General features: G+C 32.1%; 2 protein-coding genes across 2 annotated transcripts; one reads left to right on the top strand and one right to left on the bottom strand.

Moving 5' to 3' along the window:
• Positions 1-5,332: 5,332 nt before the first annotated feature.
• Positions 5,333-7,696, top strand: LOC143199656 (guanine nucleotide-binding protein G(o) subunit alpha). Its single transcript, XM_076409621.1, has 6 exons — positions 5,333-5,763; positions 5,818-6,002; positions 6,053-6,213; positions 6,268-6,511; positions 6,566-6,740; positions 6,796-7,696. The coding sequence occupies exons 1-6, from the start codon at positions 5,640-5,642 to the stop codon at positions 6,984-6,986; spliced, it is 1,080 nt and encodes a 359-aa protein (XP_076265736.1). The 5' UTR covers positions 5,333-5,639; the 3' UTR covers positions 6,987-7,696.
• A 6,940-nt stretch (positions 7,697-14,636) lies between these two features.
• On the bottom strand, positions 14,637-18,025 carry Syngr (Synaptogyrin). Its single transcript, XM_076409581.1, has 5 exons — positions 17,867-18,025; positions 17,179-17,413; positions 16,989-17,128; positions 15,939-16,110; positions 14,637-15,877 (listed from the first exon to the last, which is right to left on the bottom strand). The coding sequence occupies exons 1-5, from the start codon at positions 17,966-17,968 to the stop codon at positions 15,846-15,848; spliced, it is 681 nt and encodes a 226-aa protein (XP_076265696.1). The 5' UTR covers positions 17,969-18,025; the 3' UTR covers positions 14,637-15,845.
• Between the last annotated feature and the right edge of the window lie 177 nt (positions 18,026-18,202).

The raw sequence follows: 18,202 nt of genomic DNA, 5'->3' as shown, positions 1-18,202 counted from the left end.
AAAACTCTTTTGTCTTGGTCTAGACGTTCACCATATATGTCAGTGGTCAACTCAGATTCAGCACTCTATTTATAAGATTGAATGCATATGCATAATTTAGGGTGTGTGATGAAACGTGATGGGTTAAAAAAACAAAGACTTTTCATTTCAAGCCGGCGCTTAGGGAGAGTGTCTACTTCTCAGTACTGTTGGTGCCTCAATAGGCATAATTTCGCCACAACTGGCGATCGGCCGCAACTGTTCTTGCTTAGACAATATCAGTGGTTGCTTCTGATAAAAATTTGAAGATGGTCTGCAAATTTTGCAAAAACGAAACATCTATTTTTTATAAATTAAGTCTATCCTATGTTCTTTTCTGTTCATAAATTTGATAATCACTTTGTTATTAAAATTATCTATTTCAAAGGTAAATAGTGTTTCAATAAATATCATGGAAAGTGCTGTTCAACTTAGATCTTCGGCCGTTGAATTTTTGAAATACGTTTTGATGCCCTTTAGTGATGAAAAACCCCTTTCGGCTTCTGATATTGTCATGGGGGTTGTTACCACGATGTCAAATAATTGTCTTGTTTTCTTCAACGTGTCTCCTAGATTGTTTACTATTAATAATTTTAGAAGAGGTAGTGCCCCATTTAATGTTCTGCAATCATTTCTTTTCAGTTTGTAATTGTTCTTTAACAAATATGGGATGTAAACCAAGTACCAAGTATGAAAACATACGAAAGTGAGTTTATCCTCAATTACTGCAGTACTACCCAAAGTATTCCGAAAAGAAAAGTGGTACAACTACTAGATGCTCTTTAAAATGAAATCGATCTTTTGAACAATTTACATCACACACCTCTAAAGCAGAAATTCGATGTTTACTTTTGCCTGGACGGTTGCGTTCATCTTCTTTCTTCACTAATGATGTTATCAATATTATTTCGAACTTGAATAATACTGCGTTCAAAATTATCGATAGCGTCTCTTATTCCAGTAAGTTCAATTTTTGTTTGCTGCAGTTGATTAGATCATTTAATGTGCGGCGAATAGAGGCTGCTATACCACAGACTGTGTTGCTGGATAATTGATCTCCTATCTCATCCATACACTCAATGAAATAGTTCCTATTTTCGTACACAACATTAATAGTCCGTATATTAATATTCCAAAAGGTTAGAGCGCTGTGGGGGATCATTCTGTTCACAATTTTGTTCAACACTTCTACTCCTTGGCGTGAATTATTTAAAAAACCAGAATTGTTTTGTAGATTGCCACAAAACATACATACTTGCTTATTTTTGAAAGCAGCTTTAGACATAATCAAATTAAATTTATGCGCAAAAAGTGTACATAGTGAGCAAAGTGATACTTTTTTCAGGAATTAAGTAGTTCCAAAAAGCTCAATTGGCTCACCATCGCGAACATATCTAAAAATAACTACCATTTGAGATTTTACAGCAACATCAGCTGTTTCGTCCGCCATATTCGTCAAAAATTAAGAATTATTAATTTCCTCAATTATTTGTTCAAGCATAACACTGTACCGTACTCTGTACCGTTTCGACGGTCACGGGGATAGCGGGGTGCCGCCTGGGTGTTTGAAGAAGTTCGCAGAGCACGATCGTGTGGCCCAAATAAATAATAGCGATAGCGTAAAACGGTAGCCTACCGATGATAGGTTATTCCACGGGTCCACGTTACTTCCGTGGCTCGCACTTGCACCAATTTTAATATTTTATTTAATCATATTTTGAAAACGAAACTAAAACAATTTTCGACCTCAAATTTTATAATGAAAAACTTTGTTTAATAATGGAATTTAAAAATAGCTTAATTATATTTAAAAAATCTCAGTCTGGCCTTCTTAGTCTCTGACCTGTTTCTTAGTGTATTTTGTATATGAAGTAGTTGTTCGCTGGGCATTGGCTGATGGAGGTGATAAATATATTTTTTTATTAATCTCCTAAAACGTCAACAATCTGCCCATGGGTAATAAGTAATATTATATGATTTCAGTTATATAATATAACTATCCTGACATGTAGAAGATCACTTGAGTAAGTGATCTACTGTAAGTATTGTACAACTTCTATTCTAAATCTATTATATATATAGATACTATTCTAACTTATTTTAAAGCCTATCCTAAATTGTTCTAAAGACTATTCTAGCTTATTCTAGAGATTATTAAATCTCACTCTATGTGTCTATTAATCAGTTCATATGGTAGTTTGCGTTTGAGCCTACGCACTTCACTGTCATCGCGCACATTTAACTGTTTGGCGAGTGCATTGGGATGCACTAATAGTCTTTCAGAGTACTTCGCAGTAACACTCCGAATCACCTCGTTATGGGTTCTATGGGGATATCGCGCGAAATCGGTTTGTTGGACACGTAATATGGGGCATCGACGATGACTCGCAACACTTTATTCTGGAACCTCTGGAGGATATCTATGTTAGATTTGCCAGTAGTGGGTAATAAATAACTGCGTGCGAATTTGGAAAGTGTTTAAAGTTCACCATGATGTTAACTTTTCACCGATCAAGTAGATTTTCATCTAAATCCAGTCTTTTCTTGTTACGATAAATAACTATTTTAATTAAGGTTCACCTTCATCTTCAAGCATAAATCTATCATCACTTTTTTACTTTTTAAGCAAGTCTTACGCACACTGGAGTTTCTAATTCAGTATAGAAGGAATCTCTCATTCTCCTTCTTTTTGTTTTTTTTTTCAAATTTTTCGGCGATATAGGAGACTAGTGGCGATAGGGTCATTTACCATTTTTAATATTCATCTTTCATTTATCTTTTACTCATCTACATTCATTCATTCATATATAGCAATCTTTTATTTTTTCTTCGGTGACTGGCTTGAAAATGTATGTTTATAGTTAGGATCTAAATACATTGAAATTGCATACAAGTTGTTATCTTTTAAAGAAGAAAACTTCATAAATATTCGATTAAACTACCAACTATCACTATAGTATCATCACTATCTGGTAGTTTTGTTAAAAAGTCGTCAAGTTTTCACAAAAACTTAATTGATAGGAATCACAGATAATATTAGTGCCTGAGAGCTGCTCATTTCACTTCTTCAAAGGGTTTCACTAGTTCAAGACAGCATTATATTATTTTACACTTTTCTGACAAAATTGATTCAATGTTATTGTCATTGGCATAAAGACTGAATGCATCTTTTATCTTTCAAAAACGCTAGAACATGTAGAATGTGCTGTTCCAAGGCGTCACGAAATCCTGGAATACTTTAAGTTACGCTTGATTTAATCTGTCTTGAATTTTTTCAGGTTGCTTTTCGAGTTGTGATTTTCTTACATTTCTGTTTGATGTCTTTTATGTTTTCTTGCGATTGTGAACTATGTCGAATAACAATTTGCAACTTAAAAATGGTACGACCTAAATTATTTAACAATGCTAATCGCATACCTCTTTTCATATATTTTCGATTGAAATATTCTATTAAGAAAGTATTGTGAAAATTGTTTTCTACAATGATGCCACCATTATGACGGTCATCATCGCATTTTAAAACAATTGACGATCCTTCCAGATAATCTGTGACAAGTGAGGCGAATGCTTTTTACCAACTTTTTAATGGTATGCAGTTATACATTATAATTGAAACTTTGAAAATTGGTGAAGAAATTTAGAAAATGGATATGGATACATACCTGCGACATTTTTTTTTCTTCAACTCGACTCTTTCATTTCAACTTCAACTATTTTCATTATTCGCATTTTCCCCTAATCAAAACTCCTCTGGCAGCAGATTTCAAGTGATTTTTCAAATAAATAGTAGTACGTCTCTTCCGTGAGTAATTTTTTTACATATTTTAAACTGCGACTTCTCCGGGTCATTTTTGGGTACTATAAAATAAGTCCAGATACTACCTTTTATTGGTGGCGACATTTCACTTAATATTTATAACGTAATATTAATCAACCATGAAAAAACTATGATAAACATAGTACACAAAAAATGTAATTAGAACAAAAGAATCAAAATCTGTAGGAACATGTCACCAATGTGTGCCTTTCTGTTAGCAGTCGGTTAGCGAACGAAGATAGCGATTAGCAAACACGCCCCACTTTGGCTCCACCTACTTTCTATACATGTCATTACTTGTTAAGTTCATGCATCGGAATCCGAATTGCTTTCAAACGAACCTTTTGTTTAGTTCTTAGATTTGGACACTGTTACAGTGTGATATGTTTCTCTTCGATATCGTATTAGAAATTTAGCCATCCATTTAAGAAGCGACAATCAGTGCCCAGCTGAGGCAAAAATCGCATCCGTAAATGCAGAATATTCCTATTATTTAAGACATGCTGAAATCTTGTTACCGTAAAACAAGATGGTGAACAAACACAATGAACTACTGAATATTAATTATTGCTAAATTCTTCAGGCGGATGATTCTAAATATCTTGTCATGCATGTAAACCACGCTACAGAAAAAAGCACATGTTTGTTAAACGAAAACACCTTGGATATAAACTCAGCCAAATGTATCAAGCAAGTGGTAGCAAATGTAGCGATACAGCGCAATATCGCTTTAGAACCAATCCACAGTGTCAATCAGCTAATTGTGTATATGGCATTGCCGGAGGCATAGACTTAACAATTAATGATAAGAAATTTTACACGAGAACACTTGAACACTGAAGTGATTTTCTACATATATACGTAGAAATATGAATAAATTGTTGAACGACTAAGTGTATTTTATAAATAATATTTAAAATCCAAATGTATGTCTAATTATTTAATAACAATTGATTATCTAATAATCTACATATGTCTGCCTATTTACCGTTCCTTAAGTTCGTTCCTTTGAATACACGGGGCGGTATCAGTCACGATAGAACATGTATTCCACCTCAAAAGCAGTTTTGTTTTGGGTGGTTAACTTTTAACAACTAAGTTTAACTTGCGTTAGCATTTCAAAAATTTAACGCCTTAGGATTAAGGGAGCTAATTTTCTAATTAACGAATAACCAAGTTTTTATACATGGTAATTTACTCAATGAATATATATATATATATATATATATATTAATAATATACATAAAGAATGACGAGTTGAATAATTTCTTATAGATTAAGGGATTATTTCGATCATGAAAATATATCGATTATGCTCCATATTACTCTATATTTGGTAGTTCAACATATATAAATAACACCCGACCTTATTTATGGTTATTTTCCAATTAAACATTTTTCAGTAAATATATATATAAAACTGTGTCAAACAAAAAAAAATCTATTTTTTATGGATTATGTAATGAAAAGATATTTCATATATTTACTAGGGTTTATATTGTATAGATGGCGCTCCACAAGTTAACCTATTACAATTGTTTACAGTTTTTTTATGTTGGAAGGTCTTGTTTGCGTTTTTATATTTTCACAATTATCTTTTCGATTAGTTATGTTACTATAATTTTAGAAATTAATGACGTTATGTTAGATGCTTTTCTAATTATTTAATCTTAAAAGTGAGCCTTTTATGTTTAAAAATTATGACCTTGGAGACCATTTAAATCCATTTAAAGTTCTGAAAAGATACGCTGGTGCAATATTTTATAGTCATTATTTTTGTACATAATTTCGTGATGTTTTCGGCATGGGGGCATGTCTAACAGTTGAACGTGAAGAGGGCAAAGCTAAGAGGCGCAGTAAAGAAATTGACAAGCAACTTGGAGAATTTGCCAAACAACAAAATAATGTTATCAAAATATTACTTCTTGGTAAATATTCAGTTGTTTTGTAATATGCTTTGTATTGAATAGTATAAATTTTAGGTGCTGGTGAAAGTGGGAAAAGTACCTTAGTTAAGCAAATGAAAATTATACATGCAGATGGATTTACTCACTCTGAGTTAAGTAGTTTTCGACCAACAGTCTTGGATAATCTTTTGTCATCAATGAAATATGTCTTAGCTGGTATGGGATTGTTAAGAATCAATCTAGAACATTTAAGTAATAAGGTATTATTATAATGCAATTTTATACAAGAGTAATTAAATATTATTTTTAGGTTCATGCTAAAAATGTTCTTGCTGCAGATAGCTGCTTTGATATGACATTCACAGTATTACCGGAAGTAGCTGCATCACTTCAGGCTTTATGGTCAGATAGAGGTGTTAGACTAGCTGTTGCAAGAGGATATGAATATGAATTAAATGACTCTGCTTTATAGTAAGTTTTCTGGTAATATAATTAATATGTTTACTACTAATATTTTATATTTAGTCTATTTGAGAATATGGAAAGAATCTGTAATCCAAAATATGTGCCAAATCCGACTGATGTTTTAAGAGCAAGAGTTAGAACACAAGGAATAATCGAAACCCAGTTCCGTATTCAAGACATGATAGTGAGTATGTATGACGTTGGAGGTCAAAGATCTCAAAGAAGAAAATGGATTTATTGCTTTGACGATGTAAAAGCAGTTCTTTTTGTTATTTCTTTAAGTGGCTATGATATGACCCTTATTGTATGTAATGAGTACAGTTTAATGTGATAAATGATTAATCAAATCAACTTTTAGGAAGATCCAAATGTAAATAGATTGGAGGAAAGTTTGAATCTTTTTGGTCAAATTGTCAACAATCCATTTTTTAGAGAAGCATCTTTTGTACTTTTTATGAACAAATATGATCTTTTCAGAGAGAAAATTCTTTATTCCAAAAGACACCTGAGACTGTATTTCCCTGATTATAAAGGTAACATATTGAAGATTTATTCCACATAGTAAATTGTCATTTTTAAATATTTTAGGTCCTGATAGGGGTGTGGATAAAGGTGCTTTATTTATTCAACATAAATTTATATTAAGAAATGCTGACTCAAGAAAAATTTTATATCCACACTTTTGTACTGCTACAGATACTGAAAATGTACGAGCCGTTTTCCAGTCTGTAATGGAAATGGTTATTTCTGCCAATTTAGGACAAGTTACTTTATTATAAGAGTTACGTTTTGAATATTTACAGCCTGCATCATTTTTGGTGAGATAGTATTAGAACTTTTTAAGAAATGGTGATATTTTTGTATGAACAAAGTAGCTCAAATTGAAATATTTATCCCTTATGATATTTAATTATATTCTATGATTGAATAAAATAATTGTTGCTTTCAAGTGGTAATCTACTGAATATTTCTCATTAGTATACAATTATTTTAAATTAGTTTATAACTTCACAATATCTTTTGTGGTTGTTTTTTTATTAAGCAGCATATCTGATATAAATAAAATTCCACTATTATAAAGCAATAATAGCATAAGCTTGCTTTCTATATTAATTACTAGAAACAATTCCATAAACTTAAGTTTTAAAAGATAAATATTAGATTGACATTAAGTGTTTTTTAAAATAACTGATAAGTTGATACTGTACTCAAAGTACATACTATCTGTTATATATGTTTTGTGGATAATATCCAGATTGTTTAAAAATTCTTCGATCTCTATATCTGTTCTGTGTTCAGTTTTTAAGATAAGACTTTGCTCATGGCTTGTTCAAAATTGTTTGAAAAAGTTTTTTCTCTTCTATGCCTGTGATAAAGAGGTTCTCATCACATCCTTGTGATCAAAGTGCATTGTAAATTATTATTAAGGCTTTATATCGTTTTATATGTTGTATTATTTTTTTTACGAAAATAAATTTATTATAAAACATTGTTTTTATTGTATCTTATAAATCGATAATAAAATTAAATAATTCGTTTAACAGTTGTAAACTCACTGGTATTCACAAAACAATTAGGTTTTAATAACCTAATAACAAATCAGGTAAAATAAGGATAACAACAAAATAAAATAGAAATTTATTTATTAGTTTTATACCCGGTGATGGTTTTATCTTCATTACATTAATAGGGTTTAGCAACTCCGCGAACAAACCAACAATGAGCGAATTATAAACAGTAATAAAATTAAAGTGTGATAAGACCGCTGACGACAACAAAGTGACGTTATAAACCACCAAGACAGGTGAGAAAATATCGCGTCAACGGCTTCACCTTCTACTTACACAAATTTAGCGATCCGAGAGAATACCGTCAGCATGGAAGAAAGCAATAATTGTTCCTATACTAAAAAAAGTAAGCATTGTAAAAACTATTAGGGTAAAGTATTCTAGCAATTGTTGAGAAAGCATTTATGAAAATCATATAAATGAGACTTCAAAAAGGTGTTAAGCTGAGAAGAGCAGGCGGTGTTTAGACCTAATAACTGTCACAGTATCACATCTGTAAACTTGAGGTCTTTCAAATGCTATGTTTACAGCAAATTCTACATGTTTCTCTCCAAGAGAAATGAAATATGAAATGTATGTAAAAAAACAAATCCATGTTACCTCACGCAGAATAGGCCCAAAACAGAAGTCCAATGAAATATACTGTTGAGTTGTTAAGGAGAGAAAACAATTTTTTTTTTTTTTTTTTTTTTTTTTTTTTTTTTTAATTACTCTTCGTGAGTCCACAATCTGCCCTATTGGCAATAAGTATTTCTTCTGTTTATATTATATATACATGGCATGTAGAAAATCACTTCATTAAGGAATCTTCTGTATAAAATATTAACTTAATTAATTAGACTTATTCTAATGCTTATTCTAAACTCTACATATGTCCTTTAATCAGATCAGGTGGTGTTAAACGTTTTAGTCTACGCACTTCACTATCACGTCGCATATTTAGCTGATTAGCGAGTACATTGGGATGCACTGACACTCTTTCGAAGTACTTCACACAAACACGTTGGATTACACTCGTTACATGTTCTAGAGGAATATCGCGTTGTATCACTTTATTTGAAATATAGTACGGAGCATCAACAATGGCACGCAACACCTTATTTTGGAACCGTTGAATGATGGATATATTAGATTTGCTAGCGGTACCCCATAGTTGAATTCCATATGTCCAAATGGGCTTGAGTATAGATTCATACAGCAATACCTTGTTATCTAATGATAACTTGGATTTGCGCCCAATGAGCCAATACATTTGATATAATTTTAGTCCTAGTTGTTTCCGTTTAGAGAGTATGTGCTTCTTCCAGGTTAGGCGTCGATCTAAATGCATACCAAGATATTTAACATGCTCTGCTTGGGGGAGTTGACGATGATTGATATTTACTGGTGGACATGTTCTTCTACGCAGGGTAAACGTTATATGCGTGGATTTTGATTCATTGGCTTTAATGCGCCATGTCTTCAACCATAATCGTATTTGCTCCAGGTGGGTTTGTAGGTTTATTGATGCTGTGACTGGATCTTCATGGGATGCTAAGATTGCTGTATCATCTGCATATGTTGCCACAGTAGTTATTTTTGTGGTGGGCAGATCAGCCGTATACAGAAGATACAGTACTGGACCCAGTACACTACCTTGCGGAACTCCTGAATATATGGGATTTAATTCGGTATGTTCATCGCCTTGATTTACAATAAAATGTCTGTCAGTGAGATACGATTTCAGTAGCTGATAGTCCGGATGAGGGAGAAGTTTCTTTAGTTTAACCTGCAAGCCCGTATGCCATACTTTGTCAAAAGCCTGAGATATGTCTAGGAAAGCAGCCGAACAATATCTTTTGGCATTTAGGTCAGCGTTTATTTGGTTTACAAGTCTATGCACTTGTTCTATAGTCCCATGCTTATTGCGAAAGCCAAACTGATGTTCTGGAATAATTTTTCTTTTTTCTATTATATAGTTTAGTTTTTTTATGTATAATTTCTCGAAGACTTTCGAGATTATTGGTAATAAACTTATAGGTCGGTAGGAGGTCACATCTTCTGGTATTTTTCCTGGTTTAAGTTTCATTAATATTTTAGCTACTTTCCAGATGCTAGGGAAGTAATTAATTCGTAGCATAGCATTAAATATATATGTTAATAGTTTTATAGCCTTTTCTGATGATTCTTTTAAAATTTTGCCAGTAATTAAGTCATAACCAGGAGCTTTTTTAATATTAATCTCTCTCATTATTGTATGTTTAACTTTTTTGACCGTTAATTTTTCGTGCGGTAAATCCATTTGAAATGGCGAATCTAGAAAGCTAGTAATTTTATTTTCGTCATCTTTATGTAGCTGAGACTGGAAAGGTTTAAAAACATTTTTTAAGTGTTTTGAGAAAATGTCGGCCTTCTCTTTATTGCTTCTCGCCCAATTATTTTCGCTTGTTTTAATAGGTGGGTTATGCTGCTGGGATCTCCTAAGCTTTTTTGTTGCTTTCCACAACGAATAGTCTGTAGCCTCAGTTGATGTCAAGTTTTCTAGGTATTCTTGAATGCCTTGGTTTTGTTCAATTTGAATTAGATCTCTCAGCTCTTTTATGGCCCTATTAAATTTTCTTTTATTCTCTTCAGTCCTTTGCTGTTGCCAATTTCGTCGTAACTTTCTTTTTTCTGCTACCTTTTTCTGTATTGTACATGATATATGTGTGTTTTTTCTTGGAAATGTTTCACTGTTGGGAATCGCGGAATATGCTGCCTCCTGTATATTTTTTGTAAGATTTATTGCTGCTATTTCTATATCCATTTCAGTTTGTAACGGTAAGTTTAGAGAGATATTTTGGTCTAAGTTTTCTCTAAATGAGGGCCAGTTAGTTCTATTATTGCACAGAGAAGGGGGTTTATCTTTGATGGTAATTTTTGAAGAAATTGTTACTATTATTGGTGAATGATCAGAAGACAGGTCGAAACATGATTCTGCCTGACACTTTTTTGGATCAATATTTTTTGTAATACAGAAATCTATTGTATCTGGTTTTTTATTTCTGTCTGAAGGCCAATATGTTGGTTCACCAGTAGAGATATGTTGTAAGTTATCTTTCCTTATGGCTTTGAGCAGTTCTCTACCTTTTGAGGTTATTATTCTTGAACCCCACATTAAATGTTTTGCATTATAATCTCCTCCTGCTATAAATCTATTACCTAGCGTACTGAAGAATTCTTGAAATTGTTCTGCCTTGTTGTTATGTTTGGGTGGGCAATAAATCGCAGAAATTGTTAATGGTCCATGGGCTTCCTCTATGGTTATACTGGTGGCTTGCAGGTAGTCTTTGCGGAATTTTTCTTTTTCGAAATGCTTTATATCATCTCGAATTATTATGGCTGTACCTCCATGTGCTTTATCATCAGGGTGATTTGTATGATAAAGCTTATATTTAGGAACTTTCAGATAATTCTTGTCCGTAAAGTGTGTTTCGGAAACCATCATAATGTCAATATTTTGTTCATTTACGAACATTTTTAGTTCCCTGGCGTGTTGTTGGAGCCCATTGGCATTCCAGACGGCGATTTTGTAACTATTGGTTTCAGGCATTAGGCAAGTTTGCTTACGACGGTTGTGAGTAGACCAAGCATCGTACTCATTTGATCCATTAGTTTGGCCATCATATTTTCTAATCTTGAGATGTTGCTAGTTTCAGTAGGTTGAGATATTGTCTCTCGTTTTTGTGCTGAACCATTTTCAACTATTTGGGCATAAGTTATGTCTGGTTGACTTGTTCTGGTAGGTAGTAGTGGATTGTTTTTGTTGATGCCTTTTTTCCCTTAAGGCAGGATAGAGTTTCTGCTGTAGTTGCTTGTGAACTGCGCAACCCTTGTAGTTCGCTGGATGATTTCCGTTACAGTTAATACACTTCACTTTTTCATCGCGAACTTTACGAGTACAATCTCCTGTCTTATGTTCTCCTGCACATTTTACGCATCTATATGATTTGCGACAGTAAGTCTTTGTGTGCCCGTGTGCTTGACACCTTGTGCATTGTGGTATAATTCTTTTTATATGTGGTGGTTCGCATTTAATAATATTATTTTCCAGTTTCGTGATTTCATACACCGCCTTATTATTTCCATTAGGTTTTATGTCTATATAAAACATAGGCAGAGGTTTTTTTGTCGTGTGATGTCGTATATTGTGAATATTTACGACCTCGTGGCCTTTTTCAGCTAGTGCTACCTTGATGGTGTTAAAGTCCGTCCCGTGATGTAATCCTTTTAATACGAATTTAAATGTTCTCTCGGATTTTGGCCTGAATGTATGGTATTGGGTGTTTCTTTCATCTAATTCTTTTATGAGAACTTTAAAGTGATCCACTTCGAACAATTGGATTTTAATTGTTTCATAGCTCACTGTTTTAATTGTGTAGTTCGTGGTAATGGTTTTCAATAAGTCATGGATGTTTTTTATTATTCCTACCTTATAGACTGTTATTGGTGGTGGTTTGGGAACAACTTTTTCAGGGCTTGGTTGTATGTTCTCTTCAATTTCTTCCGACAGGTTGCTAAAACTGTTTTTTGTCTCTATCGGTTTCTGCAACCAATAGTCACTGATTCTTGTTTGTTTCCTCGCGATTTCTTCTTCTGGACTTCTCAATCGTTTTTTGTTAATGACTGTAGTCCATTCTGATGGTGGAGTTTGCGTTATTGCTGTTTGTTCTAATCTTATATCAAAGTGTGTAGGTGATTTGGTTGAATCGCTATGGTTTGCCATTTTTTAATATTTTAATATTTTATTTAATTTACTTCCAGAGGATAAAAAAAATAAATACATTGTTTATTTCACGCACTTCATTTTTCACTTACGTTATTTTAGCACTAGTTTTTTACTATAAATACTATAAATGAATTTCAAAAGGACTGTTGTAAAATAAGATGAAATAATTTTAAACACTAATAAAAATGAGATGCAGTCCTTTTGTCTGGTCACGTAAACACGTATTCACTACACTTTAGGTCCACTGAGAGACGGATAGCCGTATCTGTTATGCGTTTTTAACACTCAATTAAATAACCGTAATAAAATACTGGGTTTTTTAAAGAACGGTATCTTTTTATAGCTTGGACCGTTTTGAAAATACGTCTTCACCCTACGAAGGTTGGAACTGAACTGAGAGAAAACAATGTTGCAAATAAAATACAATTTATTTTCTCTCTTCGTTGAGTAAATTAATGCATAAAGACGAGTTTGTTTATTTAAATTAATAATGTAAAAATTATGAAATGAAAGAATATAACTTTTCTTGATTGTCGACTTCCACTTTACTTTTTCTGATACTTAATCTTGACTCCGTTCTTGATAAATCTTCTCTTTTCTTGTTGAACCTTGTTTCTGTTCATAGTTCTATAATTCTAATTCTTATGTTCTCATTATGGCTGCATCGATTTGGTTTTATCGTCGAAGCTCCTCCCTCGGGTTCCTGGTGGTGGCTATAAAGGCTGGTTCAAGGAACCCTTTTCTGCGTCTCGATTCGTTCAGAATTTTCGCAGGGGGGACAAGCGTCTTTCAGCTAGGAACTTCTTACGCCCATGAAACACGTATGTTACGGCCTCTTAAAAAATGCTAGAAAATTCTACTACCTAGCGCCTTCCTGAAGTTTATCGTTATAACCACCACAAGGGGTCCTCTACCAAGTCTAACTTCTTACGCGTTTCGTACCTGGTACCTGATTATCTGGAACACTCGACAACGAGCCTTTGCCGTAGATAGTGCCTTCACCAGATATTCAATACAATGCGATATTTTATTATGTCTTATTGCTACTGTTATCCAACCAAAATATCTGCCGGTTAACTTTTACCTGGTTCGCTTTAGATTTAAATATTCGTTTTTGCCCAAAGCAGTCCTACTGGCTACAGATATAATAATATCACTTAATGTAAAAATAAAGTCGGATCTATCCGACCTCGACAATATTTTATATTGTATCTGCGAACCCGAGTTCTTTTCACCCGCAACCATGTAGGGAATCCTCCAATCTGGTCACATTTTGTAAACATCAATTCCATGACATGACATCGTAGTGTTCTTTACTGCTTCACTTTTTTAGTCGTTCTCAGACTACAACACTTCCCAATCAGTTAGAAATATGCACACGTCCTAATTCCAAAAAAAGGATAATTAGTGTGCGCCCTCTGAAATATTGTTGAAAGAGCGATTCTCTGCATATTCATTCGGTTATTTGAAGATTTGAAAAAACAATATTGACCCCGTATCAAGAAGCTCGATTGACAATACATATCATGCAGTAAAAAGAGACTCAGATATAAGAAAAGTCGGCGCATTCTGTTTATTTATTTAATAATGTAACATGGTATCAGGGATATCTTTCAAATGTAGTCATGTTGATAATCCACCGATTTGCTCGCATAAATAAGATCATATCTGGAAAACAGGTCGTTCTAAGTTCAAACAGCAAATTAATTAACTACCAAGAAAACTCTAAAAGCTAAGAATCCTCCAAAACTAGCCCCTTGGCAGATCTCCTCATGAGAAATATATTAGGCGACACTGTTCGCTAGCAACTGAACAACAATGGCAAATGGCTGTATTTCAAACGCGATTTCCAAGTAAAATGGCATCGCTAAACTATTTAACCTCTAATTTGTGGGATCAATTCTCTTCGCTTCAACACCCTAGTTCTTTTCTAGTAATCTTATGGAGTATTTAAGTAGGCTATGGGATAAAAGAATAAAATCAATCAATATCTTGTTTGTATACGATGCAAAAAAAAAAGAAAAATGTGCATCGCTTTCAAAGTAGAATACGAGTGCATCCACGATAATATACCACTTAAGTAGAAAAGATGTATGGATTTTAACAAAAAATACTTTCAACTTATTAACATTTATTTTGTAACCGATACTTACATAATATCAATTTATTACCTATAAAATCATAAACGATCCTCACTGAACACAAACTAAAAAAAAACGAGTAAACGGTTCCTTTATTGCTAAACAATATTCTGTCATGTCTAGGACTAAATGTTACATACACAGGAATATTTCACTATATAACACTTTGCGCTAACATTTTCTGTATTTTATAACCGTTTCCTGATTACTGAATAGTGGACTAGAAAAATATAAATTAATGTTTATTGTCACTAAGGTTTCAAAGAATACTTCTAGAGATTCCTAGCATTAAAAATAACGCAATAAAATAGACAATCAAATCTTTGTTAAGTTAACAGCAACTAATAGTAATCTGAAATCTTAATGTGTCTTTTATAGTTTTTTGATGATATATATTGTTTATTACTAGGTAAAGCAAACATTCTATGACCATTTTCTACATATGGTTAGCAAATAATACTTACAAAAATATAGATCTTTTATAGAGTGCACGTTTTTATTCAATGATTGCTACACATACATATGAAATTAGATCCAGATTGTTACTGTTAACAATCAGATTAAACTTCCACCAAAAATATTTATTTCGATTTTAAATATATTTTAACCTGCGCTTGTAAAAAAAAACAATTATTCTCGCTGTTTGAAATTAATGATTTTGTAATAAATGCGCAGATAAAGAAACACTGTACATATATTTAGAATTGCAACAGATTGCTTATTTCGTTAAAAGTCATTCAGATAAAACGTGACCTGATATATATCATCGACGATGATACATTTGGATGATGTGAGTGGACTTTAGTGAAGTGCACACAAACTAAATCTACATCCTGAAAAAGCACCCTTAAATATAATTCTACAAGCTGATATAATACTAACATGTTATAATTGTAGACATTTACTTACTGTACATTGAACAATGCTATATAAATATCTTTCAACACTTTGGGCTCATTTTAAAATATCTCAATATGCATCAGTTATAATTGTACATGGTGAAAATGAACCACTGAACTCAAAAATGTAACAGACAATTTAACATATGGAATACTTTAAATAATATTCGACTTTATGCATACCACTCTAAGTACAACATAAATCCAATATAAACATATTAGATTTACTTAGACTACATCCAATTTTCTTTGGGCAGCAATGATATTGACTAGCTCTTAATTATTAATATGCAGGCGCCTGAAAATCGGTTGGACCTAGAAATAATTATTATTGTTAGCAAAAGAAGATTGTTTTTCACAATTAAATTTATGTTACCTCTTGCATTTGGCCCTGCTGAAAATGGTGGTTCTTGATAATGTTGCTCGGAATCTGGGCCGCCAGGATATGAAGGGTATGTTTGTTGCATACCGTCTGCTTCAAAGTTAGTGGAAAATACTGCATCAGATCCTTGTCGGAATCGTTGAAAAGCCAGAAAAGCACTTGCAGCCTACAGTACACATATATAACATATATATACTCGATATAACTACATATTTAATATTACTCTAGTTATTAATTAAAAGTTTATAGTATATTTCAACATTAATAGTAAAACTTCAATATTGACTCATTAATCATTAATTAATAAAGCGATCATCAAAAAATGCGAGATCAATATTATAAATGCAAGATCCTAGTAATCTGAAATAATTTTGTATTCATTTGGTCAATGTTGTTACGCGGGATAAAATATATTTGAATAGTTTATAGAAAACGATTAATTTCAGCTAGGTCTCAAAAATCAAGAAGCTTAAGTGAGTAAAAGTGGAAAATGATCTAAACAGGACAAGAGTAGCAATTTAAAAGGTAATGCTAACTGTAATAACAAAGAAGGGAACGTCTTTTAGCAGTGTTACTTGGTGTGAACAAGATAAATCTAAAAGTTACATTTCTGAGACACACAGTTTGAGTTGATTGACCTCAACATAATTCTTTTTATGGATGCTGCCCTTCTAGGTGAACTAGTTTTAATAATTTTTTTAATCAAATATAATACAGCAATTTCACCTAGTTCTGCAATGCTTTTAGCATCATCATTCATCAATCAATGATAAATATCTAATGAATGTTTTTTTTCAGTTAACGGTGCTCAACTATGGTAAAGATTTAATGATATCAACTACTAATACTTGTTCTGTACTGCATTAGTTATGTTTTTGAAATACATATTTTAAATTGTTTCATGTAGCAAGGTCAAAATATTTAACCTGATTTTGGAGTCAAATTATATGTTACATGCATTGAGGCATTTAAATCCTATTATATTAATCAAATACCTACACAGTAAATATTACAATCTAGAATTGTAAGTAACATATTGCTTACCCATACAAATATAGAAAAAAATGAGAATGCTATTGCCGCTCTAACATTACTAACACCAATGCCACCTGCAGGCTCCTCAGCTTTACCCCATTGACTTGTTAGATACCAGAAACCAACAAAATAAAGAAATGACCAGAATCCTTTAAAAAAGGTGTTAAAATAATATCTCTTTTTATTTTAAGTTTTTTACCTGAAAATCCAAGATCAGCTAATACATAGTGTTTTCGAGTCTTTACTGAAGACATTTGTTCAAACATATATTCCCCAACTAAAAACCCCATACTTGCAAGAAAAGCAATTACACTAATTCCAACACCATAATTGCAGGCATTAGCATCTTCATTATATAAGCATACCATCTTCTTTTCTTTGTTGGGTTGCCATCCTTGGGAAGAAATGCATCCAAAGACTATTATTGAAAAAAGCTGAAAAAAGGAAATAAAATAATAGTATTAGCATTAGTAAATTTCAGTAAATCAATAACTAAATTGTATATATTAAGTGATTTAACATTTATGCTATAGTGAAATATTAAGTGATTTTGAGTGTTGATTTAGTTAATTTTATTACAAATAATTATAATATTTATATATATATATATATATATATATATATATATATATATATATATAATTATAAATATTTATTTTATGAATACACATAGCGTATTATTTTAGCGTTTAAATATTCACTAAATAATTAAATATCTAAAGTAAAATTTACCTTTTTGTTTTAAATGTTATTTTATTAAAAATTTAAAAAAATCGATATTCCTTCCCTTGAATTGCTGTCAGGATCGATTTAAATATTTTCTTTATAAAATAGGAGTGGGAGTAAACTAATACATTTAGAGTAGCTTTTTAATCATTTTAACTTACCCAGCATATTACTCGCAAAAGTACCTGAGGCCTTTGTACAAAACTTATTGGATCAAAAGCCCCTCCGGCTTTCCCACCTCCGTAAGCTCCAACACCCTCCATGTTTTGTGTACGACTGCTTAAGTCAAACGAGGTCAACTATTCATAAAGTCATTTTATGTAATTTTATAAATTTTGTTCTATATTGTATAATTTAAAATATGTATATTACATTTATTTATTTAAATACTTTCTATCTGTTTTAATACATATATAGGTTTCTAAAAACACATTGTTAAAAGTAACTTAACATATCAATTGAAAAATTATATTTAATACAAGAGATATAATTTGATT

This window comes from Rhynchophorus ferrugineus, unplaced genomic scaffold, assembly GCF_030347505.1.
Source record: "Rhynchophorus ferrugineus isolate W39M unplaced genomic scaffold, kcgeb_rfMv2 rfM1, whole genome shotgun sequence".
Taxonomy (NCBI): Eukaryota; Metazoa; Arthropoda; class Insecta; order Coleoptera; family Curculionidae; genus Rhynchophorus; species Rhynchophorus ferrugineus.
Note: the sequence above shows the minus strand (reverse complement) of the source record. Positions and strands in the feature narration are given on the sequence as shown.

Excerpts from the sequence above, each read along its gene's own strand:
- LOC143199656 (XM_076409621.1), top strand. The coding sequence starts at position 5,640 with ATGGGGGCATGTCTAACAGTTGAACGTGAAGAGGGCAAAGCTAAGAGG. Across the intron at positions 5,764-5,817 it reads TATCAAAATATTACTTCTTG|GTGCTGGTGAAAGTGGGAAA; the intron begins GTAAATATTCAG and ends TATAAATTTTAG. Across the intron at positions 6,512-6,565 it reads GCTATGATATGACCCTTATT|GAAGATCCAAATGTAAATAG; the intron begins GTATGTAATGAG and ends ATCAACTTTTAG.
- Syngr (XM_076409581.1), bottom strand. The coding sequence starts at position 17,968 with ATGGAGGGTGTTGGAGCTTACGGAGGTGGGAAAGCCGGAGGGGCTTTT. Across the intron at positions 17,129-17,178 it reads AGCTGATCTTGGATTTTCAG|GATTCTGGTCATTTCTTTAT; the intron begins GTAAAAAACTTA and ends CCTTTTTTAAAG. Across the intron at positions 15,878-15,938 it reads AGCAGGGCCAAATGCAAGAG|GTCCAACCGATTTTCAGGCG; the intron begins GTAACATAAATT and ends AATTATTTCTAG.